This window comes from Podarcis gaigeae (assembly GCF_964106915.1).
Source record: "Podarcis gaigeae genome assembly, chromosome: 1".
Classification (NCBI taxonomy): domain Eukaryota; kingdom Metazoa; phylum Chordata; class Lepidosauria; order Squamata; family Lacertidae; genus Podarcis; species Podarcis gaigeae.
In genome coordinates, this window is record NC_139678.1 from 45316961 (window position 1) to 45339430 (window position 22470).

The 22470-nt window shown below is 41.4% G+C and overlaps 1 protein-coding gene across 4 annotated transcripts in view; it reads right to left on the reverse strand.

The window, feature by feature from the left end:
* Positions 1 to 22237, reverse strand: part of TTBK2 (tau tubulin kinase 2) — a 40457-nt gene extending 18220 nt beyond the window's left edge. For 2 of the 4 annotated variants that reach the window (XM_083728668.1, XM_083728665.1), the window contains exons 1-8: positions 21683 to 22231; positions 13202 to 13361; positions 11828 to 11975; positions 10074 to 10147; positions 8958 to 9098; positions 8320 to 8424; positions 6101 to 6166; positions 1372 to 1464 (exon numbers count right to left, since the gene is read on the reverse strand). In XM_083728668.1, the coding sequence (XP_083584794.1) occupies positions 1372 to 1464; positions 6101 to 6166; positions 8320 to 8424; positions 8958 to 9098; positions 10074 to 10147; positions 11828 to 11975; positions 13202 to 13270 (696 nt within the window). In that variant the 5' untranslated portion in view covers positions 13271 to 13361; positions 21683 to 22231. Of the gene's footprint in view, positions 1 to 1371; positions 1465 to 6100; positions 6167 to 8319; positions 8425 to 8957; positions 9099 to 10073; positions 10148 to 11827; positions 11976 to 13201; positions 13362 to 20769; positions 20789 to 21682 lie in introns of those variants that run through there. The other 2 variants (XM_083728667.1, XM_083728666.1) reach the window with 2 other exon arrangements.
* Between the last annotated feature and the right edge of the window lie 233 nt (positions 22238 to 22470).

The window sequence follows — 22470 nt, forward strand, 5'->3', positions numbered from 1 at the left end:
CCCCTCTGCCAAGGAACTGAAAGCAGTAAAGAATTTTAAAATGCTAAACAAATAAATGAAAATACAGCTGGCCAGGTGAGAATACAGCTCAACTGGAGCAGGTGCCAAATTGTCTCCCTCACCTTCCTTCCTTCCTTTCTTCTTTCTTCCATTAGAGTATATTTTGTATTATTTTAACTTCTTATCTGCATAGTAGGACCTCAGATAGGACAAATGGTCTTACCTGAAGCATAGATTTGATAGGTTCTGAGGATATGAATGAGTTTTTCTCAACGCATTAGGGTCCTCAGTAACCATATCAAATCTGAGTTTCTAATCTTTATTCAGATCAAAATTAATAGCTCTGGTTTTAAAGGTAAAGGTCTGTAATAAGCTTTAACATGAACCATCTTTAAAATAAAACAAATGCTCTTGGATATACCTCCCTGTTAACTTAAGCCTAAAAACACATAAAGAGCCATTTGAAATTAAACTGAATTTCTGCCAAGATCCAAGTTGCTCTTCTCCAAACAGCAAGTGGGGAACTAACAGCTGGTCAGATATAGTGAAGAGATATATTAAATTATGTCTAAAAGACACTGGCTTGATTGTGTAGCACAAACATTGAGCACTTCCAGCCTGCAGGCCACATTAGGCACACCAGAGAGCATAATCTGTCCAACAATATCAATTTTCTTCCAGCCATGCCTACAAGCCATCGTATGATGTCAGATGTGAGATCAGTAAAGTTATGGCTGAGAAGAAACATTCAGGACCCCTAGAACGTGCTCCCAATGGTTCCTCTGCAGGCAGGGTTTGAATTAGGTGTCTTTTTAATTTGGCACCAAATGAAAACACACTGGGTTCAGCTCAGAGCTCCTAAGTAGACTGGATTCCCACAGAAGGTGGGACTTCCATTCGACAGGAATCTTTGCAGCTGCAGGTTGAATTCAAGCTGTGGCTGCAAAGATTCTCAATATCAATGTTTATTATTATGGCAAACAGCCAACATACTCGGCAAAGATTCTGCAAATAAGAATCAGGAGTACTTTTAGAGTGTGTTCCCAATTATTCCTTTGAAGTTTAATAATCTGACATCGTATGACTGATAACTGACAGGAGGATGGCCCTGTGCATCTTATCAAAAATGAACCATGGAAGGTTGATCACCAGATCCCGTTCCCAACCCCTTGTGTAGAAGATGGGTTTTATTATTTTTAACTAAGATTAATGAAATTCTGTACTCATGCCGGCTATGTTAATTAAAAAACAAATGCATTGAAATAAACAAACATTGTTTTTAAAGAACTTTAATATATTGAAAGGAATCTCATGAACATATTCAATTACATCCTCCGCAGTTTATATCCAATGGTACATTTCTCAACAGACCTTGTCCTTAATTTTCCTCCAGGGCAGCTGTCCAACCACAAATTCAACCAACATGTAAAACAAAGACCAGAGGTCATCATGACGTCCCATTTCCTAAAGAAAAAGAGACAGTATGTTATTATATAGTCAATTCCCCATTTTCTTGTGCTACCAAACACAATGTATCACATGCTAAAATTCTAATGCCACAATAGTGAAGTATGTAGCAAAAAAAGATTGATCTCAACATGTAAGTAGACAGACAAGATACAGCTAAAAATGATGATTAGTCTTACCTGAATAGTAGATTTATTAGGTGGACGATGAAGTATTTGGATTGGGCTGTTCCTCTTGCATGAGAATCAGGCAGGAGCAAAGAATTGTGGTAGACCGTTTCTCCTCAGTTTTTTGGACTCGCCAATCAGGAGCACCATGACAAAAAATCTAAAACTAAATTAAACACAAGACCTACCTCCTCCTGGCTAACACGTGAACAGGAACAAGAGTAAGGAAAGTAGTGTGCAGCAACATGAAAAAACCTGCATGTCAAGAAAACGAACCCTCCATAATAAAACTCAAGCGTATAATAAATCATATGGTCTGCTGCCAAGTAGGAAGAAGCCATTTTAGGCACCCCCCTACCTGTTGTGACACAGGGTCATTGAGTATGTTGCTTACCACCCTTGGTGGCTAGGGCGGCAGAAAAGCATTGGAATGGCTGTCTACCTTGGTAACGCTGCTTAAAGGGTTGAGACTTGAATCTCGATACCTATTCTGGAACCTGAATAGTGAAAGGAATGAAACTGAGTGGGGTATGGAACAAAATGCCTAGCATACTTTCTATCAGCCTTCTGACTTAAAGAAACCTTACGCTTATCCTTTGATTCCACCAAAATATCTTTCAAAGCTGACTCTCCAAGTACAGGTAGCTGGCCTCCCACAAAATGTATCACAGACAAGTTAGCCTGCCAATTCTTAAGCCACTGTTATCTGTGCAGATATGGCTCTTGGCGGAAACTGCATAGCATCCACAGTTGCATCCGCCATGCAGGCTTGTGCTTTTATGAGTTTTGAAAGGATTTGATGGTGTGGCACCACATCCTGAGGAGGATTATGGAGCAAATCCTCCAACCATACCACACAGGCATGTGCGTAGGAGGAAGCTATACAAGAAGCTCTCAATGAGAATGAAGCAGCCTCATGTACTTCGCGAAGGGCAAACTCGATTCTCCTATCTGTAATATCATGCAATTGAGCATCCTCATCCTTTGGGGCCAAATGACGTGAGGAAAGATGCACCAGAGGAGGACCAACAGAAGGTGACTTCTTTAAAGCCATAAATTCTAGCTCTAAAGAATATAATTTATTCACCAATCCATTAGTCCTTTTCAAATGCAGAGGAGCATCTAGCTCTGCCTTTACTATCAATTTTAGAAGAGATGGAACCCACATGAAGTTGTTTGATGGACTCGTATCTGTTAGAAAAGACACAAAACTTCCAGAAACTGCCTCAGTCTCCTTTGCTTGCTTAGAGAACAAAGTGCTCATAATCTTACACAGCAAAGTTGCTGCCTGAAAACCTTGAAACAGCCTGGAAGACTGTGGCTCTTCCCATGCATCCTCTTCTTCCACATCCAGTGATGCATTAGATAATAGCATAGTAAAATCAACCTCCTGTAATTCCTCAGGCATAAGTTGAAAAGGGTTAGGGGAGGAATTCCCTGCAGAATGTGGCATACGCGTACAAGAAGTTTTGATTTAGTACGCACAGGAAAGACAGCATTGGGACATAAGTCATGCTTAATGTCTGATGATAAGGAGGCAAGAAGGGCATCCTTCAACTGATCAGTTAAAGAAGCAGACAAGTTCACATTCAAAACCTCTGATAAACCTTGACCCATTGGTGGCACTGAACTTTGCTCATTACAGTAGATCCTAATTGGTCATCAGCAAAACCCTGAAATTCAGGCTCAGGATCAGAGGATATGGCTATGTCATTATTAGTATTGCCAGCAGATGGCAGTAAAATCTCACTAGATAACTGAGCAGCACTCTGTGGCTGAGCCATGGATTGCTCTGAAGGAGATTTATTTACATGGGTAGACCTTACTTTACTGACAACACTGGAAACCAATGGCCCTTAGCATGGGAGGAGTGATTTGAGCGACTGCAGGAAGCAGAGGACCACACTCTACCTTTATTTCACTTTTTTATGCGGAGAGGCACCCAAACCTTGCAGAGACTCTAAGGACGCCATTGAAATTTATTGGGAGTAAATTGAGCCGCTGAACCAGACTGCTGATTCAAATATTACTGCAGGCGAAACGTGTTGAAACAGCCCTTTGCGCTGCTGAAGCAGACAGGAGAACAAGGAGTTGAAGCTTATTTTCTTTGTCCCTTTCTTTCTTTGTAGAAGCAGCAATTCTTGAAGGAAAGCCAGTGCGCTGAATAAAGGGTCCAAAAGGACGATGAGGGTAAGGCGCAGAGCAGCTGTTAGGAAAGCAGCGCACAGTCACTGCACGAGGCAGCCTGTGCCGCAAAAAAAGTTGGAAAAAAAGGCAGCCCATCTGCCAAAACGGCAATGGCCAGCAACAAGAAATAAAGATAAAAATTAAGAAATTAATGGAAAATAGAAGTAAAACACTGAACGCAGAACAGGGAAAGATGTTTAGCAGGGAGACAAGGTTGTTTGTTTTTTTACACCTCCGTGGAGGACACATAAAAGGACCAATAAACAGGAAAAGTAGCCAATTACTAAGTAACTAAGAATAACAAAGAAAGTAGTTAAAGAGAACTCTGCTAACTAACAATCAACAAAACAGTGAGAGCCAAGGAGGAAAAAATTGAGGGGAAACGGTCTACCTCCCATAATTCTTTGCTCCTGCCTGAGTCTTGTGCAAGACGAACAACCCAATAAGAACACTTTATTGTCCATCGTAATAAATCAGCACCATCCATGCACAGGGAAGGAGATTAGTAGACTCTTGGGCTTACACATGTACCTTGGTGTGTGAGGGGAACAATACAGCCCAAGAGCAGACAGCACATTCAGTGGCCTGATTGGGGCATGGAAATAGACTGCCAGAGGGGAGGAGACATGGAATGAGGCATAGCCTGAGAAACGACATGGCTGGTTGGAACCCTAGAAGAAGCACTCTACACTGCAACATTTTGTGGCAAGACTCACTTGTAAGAAAACAATGCTTAAAGAGTTGAAGTGTTCTCTATAGATTCAATACAGATGGGGGAAGAAACTCTATAAATATACTCACAGAAGTATACCTCCTTCCTTAAATTATTTTATGTGGCTTCAAGTACTTTGCTGAATTATTGGATAGGCAGTGATTTGTGTATTTGTAAGTCTTTCTGGGCCTGCCCCTATGAACCTTAATCCACCCTGCTGATGATATACCAAGTTCCAGCAGAGCAACAAAGAAAGCTGTTTACAGATTGTACAAGGTCCAGGTATTGGCTCAGTTAGTGGACCACTGAACACCCATGAACAGCTGCTTGCATCTCAAAGTATATGCAAGAAGAGTTGACTCCTCCTGAACTACATAATTATCTAGTATTTCACTGAAAATCACCTTTTAATTCAACAGCAGAAACAGGCTTCCTGCTAACCTTCAAGTTTTAAAACTGGAGACAGATCCCACCTGTCTTCTGTAATCACAAGGAGAATTTTATTGTTGGTGCTTTTGTACCCACCATCTAGAGCTAGCAGTTACCATCTGCTGTGCAACACCTTGATAAAAAAAAGGTCAAAAGTGCCCAAAAGACTGTGATCCTTTCCGTCAGTTCTCACATCCCACCAGAAAAACATTTCCCCAGCAAAGCCAAACCCCACCCTAGTCTATATCAACCTCTCACGGGGAGGGGAGAATGTGTGTCCCTTTCATCCATACCTACTAAAAATTAATTAGCACTCTTTTAATATGTCATGTAATTAAAATGGTAATCAATTTATTTAGCAAATTTCAGTCACAGTATTACCGTACTTTTCACTCCATTGGACGCAGTTTTTCCCCTCCAAAAACTGAGGGGAAATGTGTGTGCGTCCTATGGAGCGAATGCAGGCTTGTGCCATAGTCGCGCGCAACCCCTCCAGCAGGGAGAGGCTGCACGGGGCTATGGCTTCTTTAGCCCTGCGCAGCCTCTCTCGGCAGGAAGAAATTGCGCGGGGCTAAAGAGGAAGCCAAGGCAGCCAGCGGGATCCATCCCGTTCGCTGCCTTGGCTTGTTCCATAGCCACGCGCAACCCCTCTGGCAGGGAGAGGCTGCACGGGGCTATGGCTTCTTTAGCTCCACGCAGCCTCTCCTGGCAGGGAAGGATTGCGCGGGGCTGAAGAGGAAGCCAAAACAGCCAGCGCGATCCATCCCGCTCGCTGCCTTGGCTTGTGCCATAGCCGTGCACAACCTCTCCGGCAAGGGAGAGGTTGTGCGCAGCCTGTACACTACTCTTTGGGGCTGGGGGGGGGGAGATTTTTTTATTGATTTCTCCATCTAAAAACTAGGTGCGCCCTATGGTGCAAAAAATACGGTATTTCCATTCTAAGAACATCCAATATGATTAAAGGTGCATAAGCAGACATTTTCTTTTGCCAACAATTTAAATATTTCAGGCAGTATTACTTACAATTATAAATCACCTATAGGAAAAAGACAGGTGAAACAGAAAGTTAAGATAATCACACCATTTGTAATTGTTTCAGTAACTAAACATTCAGGCTATTGCAAGTACTAATACTCACTCTGTTCCTGTGAGCATTGACTGACGCATACCGCACAGTCCCTCTAAAACCAGCAACAGCTCTGGGCTATCAATACAACAGAGGGGGAGAAATTCTGTTACGCTGTGTTAGTTAAAGATATACAGTACATAAAAGCCACACTACAAAGAATAATGTAGGCCTTCTACTCTGGAGTCTTCCCCCGCTAAGAATGCACAGGTCTGTTTGATCTATGTTATTGGGGCAACATGTTTGTATAATAAATAAAATTACATGGGTATGGTAAATAAGTAAACACATTTTGAACACATTTTAAGTAGTTCAGAAACATTTTTCTATTTAACCAGATTTATTAACTATAAGCTGCTGGGGATCAAAAGTGGTGAAAGTGCTTTTGCACTCAGAACCTGCTTGCAGGCTTTACAATAGGCATCTGGTTATCCACTGCGAGAAGAGTTTACTAGACTGGATGGGTCCAGCAGGGCTCTTCTGTTCTTATTCAAATAGTTCCATTTTATTCAACCTTAAAGAAGCCATTTTGTTATTTCCCTTTTTTCTCAGCACCCAAATTCCAGTGCATTTTACTTTAATTGCTAGTTTCCTATTCACTCCACGACTAGGATACTAAGTGCCCAGACAAACAAAAAACCCTGTCCCCTTCATACAAAGCACTTTTTCAGCTCTTTGCAAACATACTCCTAGTTGCTTTATGCAAAGTACTAATGCTCGTTGCTAATTGAAAGTGCAATAAGCTCCAGTCAGACACCTTTTTATTCCTTATCAGGGAATAAGACAAAAGTTCCACAAGTCAGTAGTAGCCAGCACCTTTTTATTTATTTATTATTCTATTTACATATTTATATACTGCTTAATAGGGAGTGGGTGGTGCTGTGGTCTAAACCAAACCACTGAGCCTCTTCAGATTGCTGATCAGAAGGTCAGCAGTTTGAATCCGAGCTCCCATTGCTCTGTCCCAACTTCTGCCAACCTAGCAGTTCGAAAGCACACCAGTGCAAGTAGATAATAGGTACCGCTGAGGCGGGAAGGTAAATGGCATTTCTGTGTGCTCTGGTTTCTGTCACGGTGTCCCATTGTGCCAGAAGCAATTAAGTCATGCTGGCCACATGACCAGGAAAGCTGTCGGTGGACAAACGCTAGCTCCCTCGGCCTGAAGTGATATGAGCGCCGCCACCCCATAGTCACCTTTAACTGGACTTAACTGTCCATGAGTCCTTTACCTTAATACTGCTTAATACTAACACAAAGGGCTTTACAAAAACAAAATACTAATTTTTCTATAGTATATGAAACTGAAAAACAGTGATGCAGTACAAATTAATCAAATAATTAAAAAACCAAACAAAATCCAGAAGCAAATTTTGGAAACATATTGAGTCAGGGCCCCCTTCCCTCCTCAGCCTCTAACTTGCCAAGTCATATCCTAACTCACAGTATGTAACATTCACCCAACTCCTATTTTTCAATTACACAAATTGTACAAAATTCACTACTCATGCTGTATCACACATCCCATTCTATTCCCACACCTCACACAAGCGAACTAACCTCCCAATCCTTCCTATATCTCGCACTAAATCACCAAACCACTAACACCAATCACTCCTTACACGTTATTAAAAATGTACAGCAACAACACCAGGGGACAATGAACCTACTCACTGACACAATTACCTCACTTTCATGTGATAGTAAACCATGGTTTTAAACAAAAAGTTAACATGGTGCTCCCCCTCCCTCTGCTCCTACTGTGCCAGACAAAATAAGTCAGAGTGTGGCTTGTCATGTTATCCAAGCCTGGCCTTGTGGTTTCCTTTGCTCAAACAAACAAGTAATAAGTGAAAAAGAAACCTTGGTTACCACTCGTGGGGGTTTTGGGTGAAAGAAACCACATGTTCCTATTTGTATGACATGACAAGCCACACTTTGCCTATTTTGCTCAGAGCATAGCAGCAGCAGAATGATGGAGGATTACCCTGAAAACTTTGTAACAGCACATACTAGCAGCTGCCCATTAACATTAAACCATAGATTGTATAAACCATAGTTTGGTCCCACTCACTTAGCCCTTGGAGGTTTGGCCAGATTAGAACTTGGGTCTCAGACCTCTGGCGTAATGCATCAAGCATGGATAAAACAGTTCAGCCTGACAGTTATTTTAAAAGCAGTCCAATATATCAAATTTAAAATTATTAATAAAAAGTTTTATTAGAATTTCTTACCGGTCTGACATCCCCACATGAATTTGTAAACTGACGCGCCAAGCCAAAATCCAGCATGTAACACTTCCTCCAAGTGCTAGGGAAACGTCCCATAGCAAAGTTGGACTGGGGAGGAAAAAGATGACATATTGATTGATAGTACTATACATGTTCTTCAACACCAATCTCCACACAAGACAAACACTGAATACAACATTAAGGCTGCAATCAATTACTTAAACTACTCTGCATAGGACTACCACTGGATACAGTTATTTAAACTTTTGGGTAGACATGCATAGGACTGTGCTATTCAGTCATGTTAAACAGAACATCTTAATACTTTGAAATAAAGTACACAGTAATATATTCTCAGTGGATGCAATCATCTAAGGCTTTCCTAAATTAAGAACTTACTTTTAAAACCAAAAGCAATTATTATTTGCTAGATAAGACCATTACAGTTAAAGAGTTCTAATGTTACTGAAAATCAATATATAAAAGAAACAATCATGGATTAGCTTTTTAACTATGCACTGTCATCTTAATAGTTTTATCTCCAATTTTCTGATTGTTCTAACTGCACGATCACCCCCTAATAAGTGACAACAGTTGCAACTTAAATTCTTGGCTCTGACAAAATTTGTGGATAAACTCACTGGCTTAATATCTCTGTGTAAAAAACCAACAGAATGAATACTCTCAATAGACTCTAGAATTTGCTTGCCAAGCCGCAAGGTAGTACTGATTGTGAAGGTCCCTCTAGTTTGACTTCGACGCAGATCGGCCAAGTTCCGACCCTGAAAAAGCAAGAAAATAAAGTACGTTCAGTGAAAATTTCCCTCTGCCCATCCAGAATGAGGAAGACAGACATTTTCAATCATATTTATTTTTTTCATTTAGCTTTCATAACCATTTTATAATGGGCAAAATAAATCAACATTAGATTTATTTTTTACATTGAACTGATCAAGAAGAGAATAGGGTATCAATTAAGCTATCAAAAATTTTTTCCAAGAGGTGGCCCAGATCACAAGGCATGATAAGCTGTAGCAGCAGTAGCAGTTGTTATTATTGAGTTTGGTAGTTGCTAAACACAAAGAAGTCTCAAAGCAATGTAACAGCAAGATAAGTAAAATCAAATAAAACCCAAATTAAAAGCAATGTGCAATACAAAATTTATAAATTACACATCTAACAATACAAAAAGAAAAAATCTATTCCACACCTGTAAAACACGAGCAGCAGAGTAGCGGTCAACTTAATCTTCAACAGCCTGGGTAAATAAACCTGTACTAGCCTGGTGCTGAAAAAATTACAAGGATGGTGCCATGTACATTTTCCTGGGAGATAGAGTTCCAAAGACATGGAGGTACCACTAAAAAATCCCATTCTTGTTTAGCCACCCTCTGCAATTGCTTCAGATAAGGCACATGGAGAACGGCCTGTGGTTTCTATTTACCCTTCTCCTATCAAATAAGCAATGTTACATTAGCTGGACATTCTTTCCTAGGGGGGTTGTGGAGATTTAATTTATATCTGTGAACATCCTTTTAGAGCAGGGGTTGTCAACCTGGTCCCTACCGCCCACTAGTGGGCGTTTCAGGATTCTACGTGGGCAGTAGGGGGTTCCACAGCACAAGCTGAATCCTTCCATCGAGCACTGGTGGGCAGGAAGGAAATTTTAACCATCAAAAAAGGTGCATTAGTGGGCAGTAGGTATAAAAAGGTAGACTACCCCTGTTTTAGAGAAGGAATAAATGTAACAAACTTACCTGCAACTGCATGACCACATAGTTGAATCTGTCATTCCTTCCACAGCCAATGAATTTGCAGACATGATCTTTTCCTGCAGAAATAAAATATACACTTTTTATGTTTCCATATTTTTCTTCTCACAAGCTTGGATCCGGAGAGTCACCTACAGAAATGAGGTTGGAGGAAGGCAACACCTCCTCTAGAGAAGCCTGCCCTAAAAGTCAAGGGACCTTCCTGAATGGGGCGCACTGTGGCTCCGGGGGCTGAAAGGGGAGATAAGCCAAAAACTGGGCAGAGACTCCCTCTCACCGGACATGCCTCCACCCTATTTTCAGCAATTCCCTCCACCCCAGCACACCCCACTCAGGAGGGTCCCCAGTCCTTAAGAGAGACTTTTCAGGAAGCTGCTGGGGAAGGAGGTGGTAGAAAGATTACTCTTCACTAACCCCACTCTCCCCAAGGGCTTCCCTAAATCCCTAAATTCATTACTTACATTTCTGGGTGGCAAAAAAAGGAAACAGAACTTAAGGAACAACTCAGACATGTAGAAGAAACTTGTCAAAAATAAAAACCACTTTGTCTCTAATTCTCTGCGCCAATTCATAATTAAACAGTGCCTCATTATCCAAAAGTTGTTAGCATTCATGGAAGTAAACATATTTCAGTGCTAACATTTTTTAGTTACTCTTAAACACCTCACCCCATGACAATGTTGCATGAAGGTGAACATAAGCAGGGCTTGCCACTGCCTGTATTTGAGCATAAGCCCAATTTGTGATTTGCAAACACGGCCACTAAGATGCAACAAAAATGCTTTTTGTTGATAAATTAGAAACAAGCTTTTTATCTGAGGTGAAGCAGGAGAATGAGGAGAAACGTACTGCTGCGACAGGCAGGAGGAAAAAACAGAGGGGAGCGTGCCTGCCTCCCACAATTATTCTCTCCGGTCTGTGACCACGTGATGAGGATCAACTCACACCATTGGCCCCAATATCCCATGAGGTAAATTGACAGCTATCACCAAAACTATTGACACACTTACAAAATTAATGGTCTGAAAAACATTTATTTTTATTCTGGTTTGTTTTGGTTCTGCCACAATTTATGCCTCTGCCACAATTTATGCCTCTATTAAAGTGAAACCAAAAACCTGAACAGATACATATTGAGTATCAAAAGTGATACATGCTGAGTATCAAAAATGTTCATACAGCTTAAGCTTTCTTGGGGTGACCAGGTGAACAAACGACACCTGTTGGAATTCCCTCTACTACAGAACTATTTAAATTTAGGAACACTGCCAGGGAGAGTAAGCTAGGTCATCCTGTAATTTCAGAAGTTGCTCAGGGATTTTGTGGTGATCAAAATATTTCACAACGTTTTTCAAGGACAGCAGTCATAGGTTCACATCTCAATCTGCTTCGCACATTCTCTCAGAACAGTACTTGCCATCTTTTCACCTACCTCAGATTTAAGGCACATCATCAACTTGAATCATTATTATTTTAAAAATCAGTAAAACTTTCCTATTCTTGTCCTCAATACAATGCTGCAATTCTATACCCACTTACCTGGTAGTGAGCCCCAGTGATATCAGTGGGACTTGCTTCTTTCTCGATAGACATGCACAGGATTGCACACTTAATCTTAATACTTCCTTATTATATTTGGAATCTATACTGACCAATATAGTATACTTTGATACACTGAGCCTATCAGATTTCCAAGAATCAGACATACATTCAGAACAAGGATCTTTTATCCTCCTTACCTTGCAGTTTTTTCAACACAGCTACTTCCATTTTCAGAACCTGCTTTGGTTGCTGAGCTGACTCGACTTTCAATGCAACATTGTCTCGGGTAAGCAAGTCCATTGCATCGTAAATTTCTCCAAACCCTCCACCTCCTATCTTTTTGAACTGTAATGAATAAAAATATTAGTTCTGCATTGTTTAAAAAATACAGAACTTTTGAATTAACAAGCCTAGACTATGAATATTATCTAGCCACTAAATCTGTTACTGTATTAGGTTACCTCTTTCCCTACTTAATGTAAGACTCATTTTAAATTTTATTTCTTAATTTATTAACTACTGTTAATGTAACAAGAAATCAAGCCTTTAGCACAGTTGTTCTCAAACTTTTTTCTCTGGCCCACACTTTCAGAATAAAAAATTGCTCACACAACACCATTTTTTTACGGATAAGAAATACATTGGAAAACAAAAAGAAACAACTCCTAGCATTGCTTGATTTATAACATGGAACACAACTCCTTTATAATATGATCATAGGACATCCAGAAAGTATAAAACAATACAGCTACATAAGAACATAAATCATTCCCAAAATATAATTATAAACAAGTCTCTATCATATGTACCTTACGTATGTATATAAACTCAATAAGAAGTGTAAGCTTGCCTTTGCCAAGTGATCTCATTTATTTTAGGCCTAATTTGAGACAAATAAACTCTCATTTCCTCATCAAGACAAAGATATTTCATATTTAACAGAGCTGACAGTTGCCATCCTCTTCTGTCACACCAGTGTGACTGCCACACCAGTTTGAGAACCACTGCTTTAGTGTCATTTGCCCAGTCCTGTGGAACACCCTGCCAATATAGATTCAGTGGCTGCCTACTTGTGCAAACTGTTAAATGCCTGCTGAAAACATTTCTATTCTATATTGTTGCAAACCACTATGATATATATTTACAATACAGCGGTATATAAATATTTTAATAAATACAGGTAACAGGCATCTTATGTGAGGTTTTTGTTCCACAGGGCCACATTAAGGTAAAGATGAACAACAGCCAGCAGCACTTTTAAAAGTGCTTTTCAAGCTGAGGAAAACCACATCACTTACCTACAGCCACTATGTTCAATGTCACAAACAAATAAACTCTCAGGAAAGAGTTTCTTTATTTGACACTATCAATGTGCCAGAAAAGACCAGCACACCAAAGTCCAGGCAAGGAGACTGCTAACTTGTGTATTTATTTGCAAAAAAGGTGCCCAAGAGGGGGAAATTTTTCCAATTCTATATTACTATGCTTTCATATATTGCCAACAGGATGCAGTTTGTGACTATGTCTTCCTTTTACCTGGGGAGGAAATAAGAAGGATTTAATATACTTACCACTTTCCATCTTTCTTTGACCAATACTCCTACACTCAGGATATCTGGCTGTTCCCCTCCTCCACTCATTGCAATCTCCTGGGGTGGTGCAGCTGCTATGCAAAGCCTACGTCAACAGAGACCATCCAGCTCCCAAAGGTGGCTTCCATTTAAGCAGAGGCTATAAAGATAAACAGCAATACTTATCAAGTTCATGAGAACTTGATAATTAAAAAATGGCAAAATGAATACCTTCCTAACTCTATTGTAAGAAAGTTATTTTTCAATTTTACAATTCAGAACTGAAATAAAATTTCAAACGAAACAAAAATATTTTAAAATATTTTACGTAGTGAAGTCAGCTTTCTGCTGTGTGTGTAAGTACATTCCTTTAGAAATAAAAGTATCTGCAACAGATACCTTTTAAAAAGTTGTAAAGCTTTATGCCAGTTGAAGAGTGTTATCCCTGCCTCAAATGAGCAACATTAGAACATTACATTAATTCTTCTCAATTATTTCATACACATCAAACTAATTCTTGTAACACCCCTGTGGATAATCCATTATCCTTTTAACACCCCATACTATATGCAGGAGGGTTAAGCTGAGAACCATTGACTTGTATAAGGCTAAAAAAATGAGGTCATGGCCAAGGTTGTGTTCTCTACATAAACCCTTACCATATCAGCTTTCCTTTATTCTAACTCCTCTCTGACCTTCAACACCAAATTATTTCATCAGAGATTGGTAAGAGTTTCTTATCCTCCGCCAGACCACACTCACTATGAAGTCCATTGAAATAGATTATTTTCTCCTTTAAGAAAGCTGTATTACAACTTATATAATAGGACAAAATATACCTTCTATCAATAATGGATCGTTGACAGCTACAGGAGAAACCACTATACAATTCAATGGAGAAAAATACTCACACTATTATTGACGCAAAAATTATTGTAGGTGTCAGATACCCATTGATAGCAAATCTACAGCTCATGTGCAGCAACTTTTAATCTTGGAGGCAATTCACCAGTAGGGTCAGGTGCTTATAGATAAACAAAGAGATCTTCCACAGCTTTAGTAGCTCACTAGCCCAATTGCTATTGACAGAGATATTGTGAGTGGGTAAGTTTGCACAGGAGTGCACTCCCATAGAAGGATGCAATATGCAGCTGGAAAAATTGGGAAAACTCAAGTAGCAACAACGGCCAGAAGTGTTTTTTACCAGCTTAAGCTGATATACCAACTGAGACTATCTGGAGAGCATGGAGCCTGTCTCAGTTGCCCATGCACTAGCAGTATCCAGGCTGAACTACTATAAGGCACACTTTAAAGACTGAGGCAAAATGTGCCTAGCTATTGATGACGGCAAGGCAAGTGAAACAAGCTTTGCACCTATATTATACCAAAAGAGGCCAAAGATGATGAGCCACAGAACAACCCCTATAATGGTTTCTCATATTCATCACAATTTTTTCAACACTTGAGCTCCAACTGTTGACTCAACTGTTTTGACAACTGCCTGCAGCTCCACAAACTGCAACGAAGCTGAAGGATGTTTCATTGGGTGAAGGATGTTTCAAAGAAGTTATAACAATAGACTGCATAATTTTCATATCCAAGCACAATTCAAAGTCTTGGTGTTGACCTTTAAAGTCCTAAACAGCTTCAGCTCTGTATACCTGAAGGAGTGTCTCTACCCCCATTGTTCAGCTTGGACACTGAGGTCGCTATCTCCAAGAGCCTTCTGGCAGTTCCCTCATTGAGAGAAGTGAAGTTACAGGGAAACAGGCAGAGGGCCTTCTCAGTTATTGCATCCACCCTGTGGAACGCCTTCCTGTCAGATGTCAAAGAACTAAACAATTATATGACTTTTCGTAGACAGCCCTGTTTTGGGAAGCTTTTAATGTGTGACATTTTGTTCTTTTATATTTTGTTGGAAGCTGCCCAGAGTGGCTGCGGTAACCCAGTCAGATGTGTGGGGTATAAGAATTAAATTATGCATTATCAGCATCACACTCTAACCAAATGAGTTGATGTTGAAATGCATTCTTTTTTGCTGTTAATTTTAATTATTTATAAATGTTTTAACTGTTTTTATTGATAGTTTTACTATTTCTTGTGAACAACTTAGAGGCTTTACTAAAATCAAGTGGTATTTAAATTTTGTTAATAAATATATATATATTGTTATGAATGTGAATGGGCACTTGTATCGGGCTTATGGACTCCTCCTCCATGCACAAAGGGAGGAGATCAAAAGCTTCTACTTGCTGTTCGCAACAAACTGTCAGTTCCCATTTCATATGAATATGAGGAACTGTGGCTTGTTCAAGCTATTGTTTGTGTTCCTGTCCCAAAAAAATGTGCTTTATTGCATGGAAGAGATATAGGAGGATTTCAAACCCTGTCGGCAAATATGCCTGAAAAGTGACTGTTGCCAGGGTCATGCTGGGATGTGTCATGATGATTTACACTGCTGAATGCAGTTTGGTGGATTTGTGACCACCTAAGTAGTGGAATGATGCCTTGGAGACATTCTGCCATCACTATGCATTGATTGGGGACATTCTACCATCACCATGCACTGATTGGTTGCTTCTATGCATGATTGATGAAACGGTGATGATGCACCAAGCTACAATTAGTATGTGTCAGCAATGTTGCCACAGATGCTGTGTGCATATGTACACAGTGTGTTACTACATTTTCTGTAGTTTTAAAAGCAATATCATTTTGCCTTTTCTCCTAAGCACATGTAGAATCCTGACTTCACTAAGCTAACATTCCACCAATATTAAGGCACCATAGGTTTGTTTCTCCCATAACATATTGCTGCACTTTGGAGACTTGTTGTACAATAACTAATACAAGTTCAAGATAATATTTCCATACGTACTGCTTTGGAGCAGACAATTCTTAATGATTCTTGCTCACCCATAAACAAGAAACAAAAGAAATCCATGATTTATATTTATTGAAACCACAGGCAGACTACCAATGCAAGAATCACAATAATTTTTTCCTCTCAGATTTAACTGACTTTGCTTGACCTCCATATAGAGGAGTGTGAAAGAACTACAGATACTATTTATAACCATGATTTCACATATCTGTAGCACCTACTGCATTTATGGACAACTATTTAAACTAACCATCTAATCAACTACCAGAAATGTTGTGACCATTGTTTTAGCATTCTGAATATTTAATGACAGGTGGTGAATAAAAATAAACAGTCTTACAAATGTAGAGATAGAAGAACAAGAAGCCCAAAAACAAGAATCTGGGAAGCTATTAAGAAAAGGATCAATCCCTTTTAACCTATTAGGAAAGGAAACACTGCAGTCACCTTTACAAAACAGCAGAATCCCCTATTGAGCATTGTGTTATTTTGCTTAAGAATATTTATAGCCTGCCCTTCAACTTGATAGATCCCAGAACAGGGTACAAAATATAAATTTATAAAATCACATAGAATAAAAGGCAACCATAAAACCAATGCGAACAGTTTGAGCAGCTAAAACAATAGAACAGGCAATCCTATCACCAAAAAATAATATACTAAAATTCTGGATGTGCCCGGGAAAAAGTCACTAGATATCCCCCAACCATTGTACACAGAGAAGAGCTCCTTGGAATATCTTAGGGCATGGACAGGATGGTATGGAGATAAGCTATGGAGATCTTTGGACCCCAAGCTGTTTATCACTTTATGATAAACAGCACCAGCATTTTGAATATAGCCCAGAAGCATATAGGCAGGCAGTGTAACTCCCTCAGAATCAATATGATGAGATTTCATTTGGATGAACTAGTCAACAATCTTACAGCATGTTCTGCATGAACTGCTGCTTCCATCTCAACTTCTTGGGCACCCCAACACAAAACACATTATAGTAACCAAAATAGGAGCTTACCAGGGCATGCATCACTATGGCAAAGCCATCTCTTGTGAAGGAATGGCCATAGCCAATGAACCAATTGAAGCTGGAAAAGGACACGTGGTGCAACTGAGGCCATCCAGTTATGAAGCTGGATCTTGAAGTACCACCAGTCTACATACCTGACCCCTCAAGGAGAAGGCAAGCCCCTCTAAAGCAGGGTGTGCAGCCAGTTCCTGGATATAAGAACTACCTACCCACAACACCTCTTTATTATAGCAATTCCATTTTAGTTTACTGACTTTCATCCAGCCTATTGTTTTTGTTATATGCCAGCTAATGCAGACACTATTTTTCAAGTAATCAATACTAAAGAATGTAGCCATCATCCAAAGATGTATCCAAGAGCTAGCTCATTCCCAATGAAAGTTCTGATATCACTCCCTTTGAACACAAGATTCCTACACTATATCACAAATGGCTTTTGAAAATCCAAGCCAAAAGCTTCCTTGGACATGAGGAACCAGTTAACAGCTCTTTTAATTCCAGTATTGCAGCATCAGTAATATTGCTATCTCCACACTGAATTTTCCATGAAGATGTTATTTTAAAAACCCACACCACTCTTGAGAAGGAAGAGAGATTTCTAGTTTTGTAAGCAAAATAGGTTCTCCTCAGTGAGCTGTAGTGCCTTCCATATTACATCACAATTCATACAGAATAAGTGCAGACATGCCTAGACCCCACTCACTTTTGCCAACAAGCACATCCATGTTGAATGACATTTCATTGCCCAATGAGTCAATGAAATCAGAGCCACATCAGGCCACTAAAATCCTCACCACAATGCAACTCCTTCCACACCACAAGAAACTAATGCTACATACCAAGATGCAAAGGTGAATCATTAAGGCTATATGAAGTACAATTAATCTTAAATTTAGGAAAATATGCTTGGGTCTGCAGTTGCCCTTCTATGAATAGAAGAAAGGGCTCCTTCTGCTTATGGAAAGGCCTTCGCTCCAGCTGAGATTTCCACTTGCAGAAGGAGGAAGTCAACTTAACCTTTCCTCCACAGCAAGAAAGGCCTCCTCCAGTTCTACCAGCAGGTGTCTTAAGAATTAAGTTCTGTTCATAAGATCTCAGGATTCAAACCAGAATTGGGGCAGAAGGAATCTTTTTACTGAAAAGTATCGACATATTCCATCCTGTGTACTATCCAAAAAAGAAACCCAACACACTAGCACATCATTTTACAATATATGTCTCCAATAAACTTAAAGCAATGTAACATTTTTCAAATGTTACTGGCGGGGGGGGGGGGCAACATGTTTTTATGGCCCAAGTATCAAAGACTACTCAAATACAGTAATCATTCATTCTAATTAAAAACCAGCAATATATGAACACTGAAATTCTTCCAAAGCTGTTTAAAAAAACCCAATGTTCTGTCTCTTTAAGAGATGCTAGACACAGCTTATCCAACAAAAAAACAAGGAATAAATCAATGTACTGCATAGTTTATGTCAAGCCATTATAACACACCAGCTTTCTGTTTCGCAACTTGTAATAATTGTATTCTGCTGCCACAGCCACCACTCCTAAAATAAAACTCTAGGGCTGTGTTTTTAGTAAGGTCATGTGAACCTTACACTTAGAAGAGATCACATCAGTCAGATTAAAATTTTCGTCAGCTGAGAGATACAGTCACAGACAAACTGGTGAACTGAAATACGGTAGTCATTCTGAACAAGTTATAATCTGTTTGTATTTAACCAAGCTTCTATCTGATAAAAAAGTCTATTAAGTTCCAAAAATATATTCCTTGTATTTTACCAGCCTAGGAAGTGTTTTACGCTTTTCTTACTAAATTAGGATGCAATGTGCAATTTGTTTACTCCAAACTCAGTTCTTAAAAGTATGGAGATGTTTTCCCTAAGAAGACAGTGTCAAGGAGGTATAAGCTGCATCCTAACCTTCACAGCAGGTGGGGCAGTGGGTTAAACCACAGAGCCTAGGGCTTGCTCATCAGAAGCTCAGCAGTTCAAATCCCCGCGACGGGGTGAGCTCCCGCTGTTCAGTCCCAGCTCCTGCCAACGTAGCAGTTTGAAAGCACACCAGTGCAAGTAGATAAATAGGTACCATTCCGGCGGGAAGGTAGGCGCCGTTTCCGTGCACTGCTGGCTTAGTCATGCTGGCCACATGACCCAGAAGTTGTACGCCGGCTCCCTTGGCCAATAAAGCGAGAGGGGTGCCGCAACCTCAGAGTTGTCCGCGACTGGACCTAATGGTCAGGGGTCCCTTTACCTTTAACCTTCACACCAACCCCATTTTGTGCATCATTTTTTCTTTAATGGACGTGTTAGAAGACACACACAGTACATCACACCCATTCAGATTCTGCAATAATCCCTTCCACTACCTGGCCACCCACAAAACCTCAAAGCCCAGACAAGTAAAGTATCCCATCCCTTGTTTTCCAAATGCTTTCTTCAGTCTAAAGGACTTCAAAGCTCCCTTGCTTTTTTGAACCCCAAGAGAACAAGTGATGCCAAATAATGTCTTTCATTATTATGATAATTTTTCTCTTTTGTCTTGGGACAAATCTGCATAAGTTTCTTCTACTTCCCATATGAGCACACAACCAAAGGAAGGCAAGATTACTATTCACAAGACTTGATCAGAGACCAGGGATCAGTTCCAAACATTTAAAGAAAGAATCCCACTGAAAATATTTTGAAACAGCTACTCACAGAAATTTATGTAAACTCAAGCCTTGGCACGTCTCACTTATAATTTAAATATTGATTATCAGTGCCAAGAACGTTTGATATAGTGCGTGATATTCTGCACTAATATCAGACTCTCTTTCTCTGGGTAAGTGCTATTCTGTCATATTCTTTACTTCACTGCTTTCACCATGAAAGTTTTCAACATTGTGGTCAGGCAAAAAAAAGTATTCTAGATGACACAATATATAAAATATACTGCAAAGGTTTTTGAAAGTTACGGGTCCTTTAAAATATTCACCTTCCTTGTTGTGGTTCATTTGATACTTCTCTGCAAATGCATTTTCAATGACTGGTTGAAATACATCAGAAAAAAATTACTTTATCTCATTTTACACACCTTGGGCTGCAACCCTATGCACAGTTACCTGGGAGTATATCCAGTTTATCTCAGTGGGGCTTATTTCTGAACAAAAACAGCAATAAACACAAAAGGTCAAGACCACACTAAGCAAAAAATGTGAAATGTATATAATCTTTATAAGAATAACAATTGCTGGCAATCATAGAAGCAAATTTAAAACATTACCTGCTATAGCCTAAAATAGCTATTTCCCGACTAACCAACATCAGAGCAAGTTTATTTATTTCAGGAAATTTATAAACTGCTTGATTATTTTTTAAAATCTGAAGTCATCTACATATATTAGTCTTAAATAACTTGTATGGTAGGATATATTTGTGATATATATTACTGTTACTAACAGAAAATGCTAATCTCAAAGCATCTATATTTTAGCAACATTTTGAAACCCACCAATACTTGGTGCTATACTTAAGGTTAAGTATCATTTAACCATCCCTCTTGCTGTTTCATGGCAGAAAGACACAACATTGCCAACCCTCTCTAGCAGATTTCCCCTACACCCATTGCTGGCAGTTGGTCTCTTTAAAGATCTCTGGCAGAGGACCATACCTCTCTCTTTTAAAAGAAAGCCTATGTATCTGTATTCATATCTTCATGCAACTGCTGATAGCAGCGGCAATGTTTAGCCTCAGCCTCCATCTGCCTGTATGCCAGAGCATATTTGTATGACTAAAGGAAACACAGAAGCATCAACATTAGCAGATTTACAAGTCAAGCGCCTAGTTTTCCCCTCGGGGAGCATTCTCCTCACCAATAAATGAAAGAAAGGCAGGGAAAGCCAGACCTTAGCCGAAATAAGCAAAAGAGTTCTTTCCCCACCACCCCGCAGAGCCTTTTTGCAGCAGAACCGCTCTCAAACCGCGAGAGCATCACTTGCCATTTCATCGGTACCAGGCAGGAAACTTCTGCGATGCGCCTCACCGCTGCTGCCCAGTTACCAAACACCCACAACGAGCAGCTATTCCGCTCCCCAACCCTGCAAAGCGAACAGAGGGGGCCTTAGGAGAAGACACATCAGAAGTGGCCAAGCGCTGCCAGATCTTCTCCCATCCGAGGCTGGGAGATGATTCCGCCCCCCCTAATAATGCAGCATCCCCGCCCCCCTCCTGCCCCTGCACGGAAAACCGGGATAGATAACCGGCGGGACGAAATTACGGGTGATTTACTGATGCTCTGAAGGTTACCCTCCGTCTAGCCTCCTCCTCCGATCCCCAAAACCCGGCGCTGCTCCCTCCGCTATTAAGCTCTACCAGAGGCGCATCCCGCGAGGCCCCGCCAACCCCCCCCCCCCCGGCGCCTCCGAAGCAGCATCCCTCCCGCCGCCCCCCCTCCCCGACCAGGCGGGCCGGCGGCACTTGCGCACACCCCGCCGAAGCGGCCTTTCGCTGGCTGGGGGAGGCCAAAGGCCGGGTGACGACCGCGCTCCCCCACCCCATGCCAGCCCCTGAGGGGAAGCGCCTACCTGGAACGCGGCGGCCGGCGCTCCTTCCCCCTCAGAGCGAGGCCGGCGCGGGGTTCACTCTTCCTCTCGAGGGCCTCCGAGGAGAGAAGGAAACGCGGCTGAGGTGGTGGGGGCGGGGGGGCGGGGGGAGAGGCGATATTACCGGTTGTCCCACGGCGCCCTCCGGTTCAGCCCGGCGCAGCCCAGCAGCAGGCTCCTGCCCATGGCTTGCGAGCAAGCGGCGCCGTCGTCGCCTCCGCCGCCGCTGTCTCTATGGTGACTGCGGGGCCGGGCCGGACTAGGCGCAGGGAGAGAGCCGCGAGGCGCAGGGACCGGCGGGCGGGGCAGCTAACGGAGGCGCAGGCAATCCAGTCAGCGGCTCAGCGGCAGTCGCCGAACGGCCGTTGTCTCTGTCGCTGCAGGGTTAACCGCTTCGTCGCCAACTCTCCGCCGCCTCAGCTGCAGTCCCCGCAGGACGCGACTGGCCCGTCCCCCTCGCTCCTCGCTCGCTCTACCTTCGCAACAAGCCCCCTCCTTTTCCCTCGCCCTCCATCCAAGGGCCAGTGAGCCAGCTATTCCCTCAAGGGTGCCCGCCCACCCTTCCGACGCCTTGAAACGCTATTGGGTCGTTCGCGAGGAGCCCGTGGAGCAGATTGGACAGCGGACCCATCAGTCGTCCCGGCGGGCGGCCGTCTCTTAGAAACGCCGCTGTGCTCACGTTTGCTTATGAGGCGAATCCAGCGAGTTTGTTCGTACTGCGCTGGTCTGAAGAGAATTCTGGGAATTGTAGTTTAGCCCGGCCTTTGTCG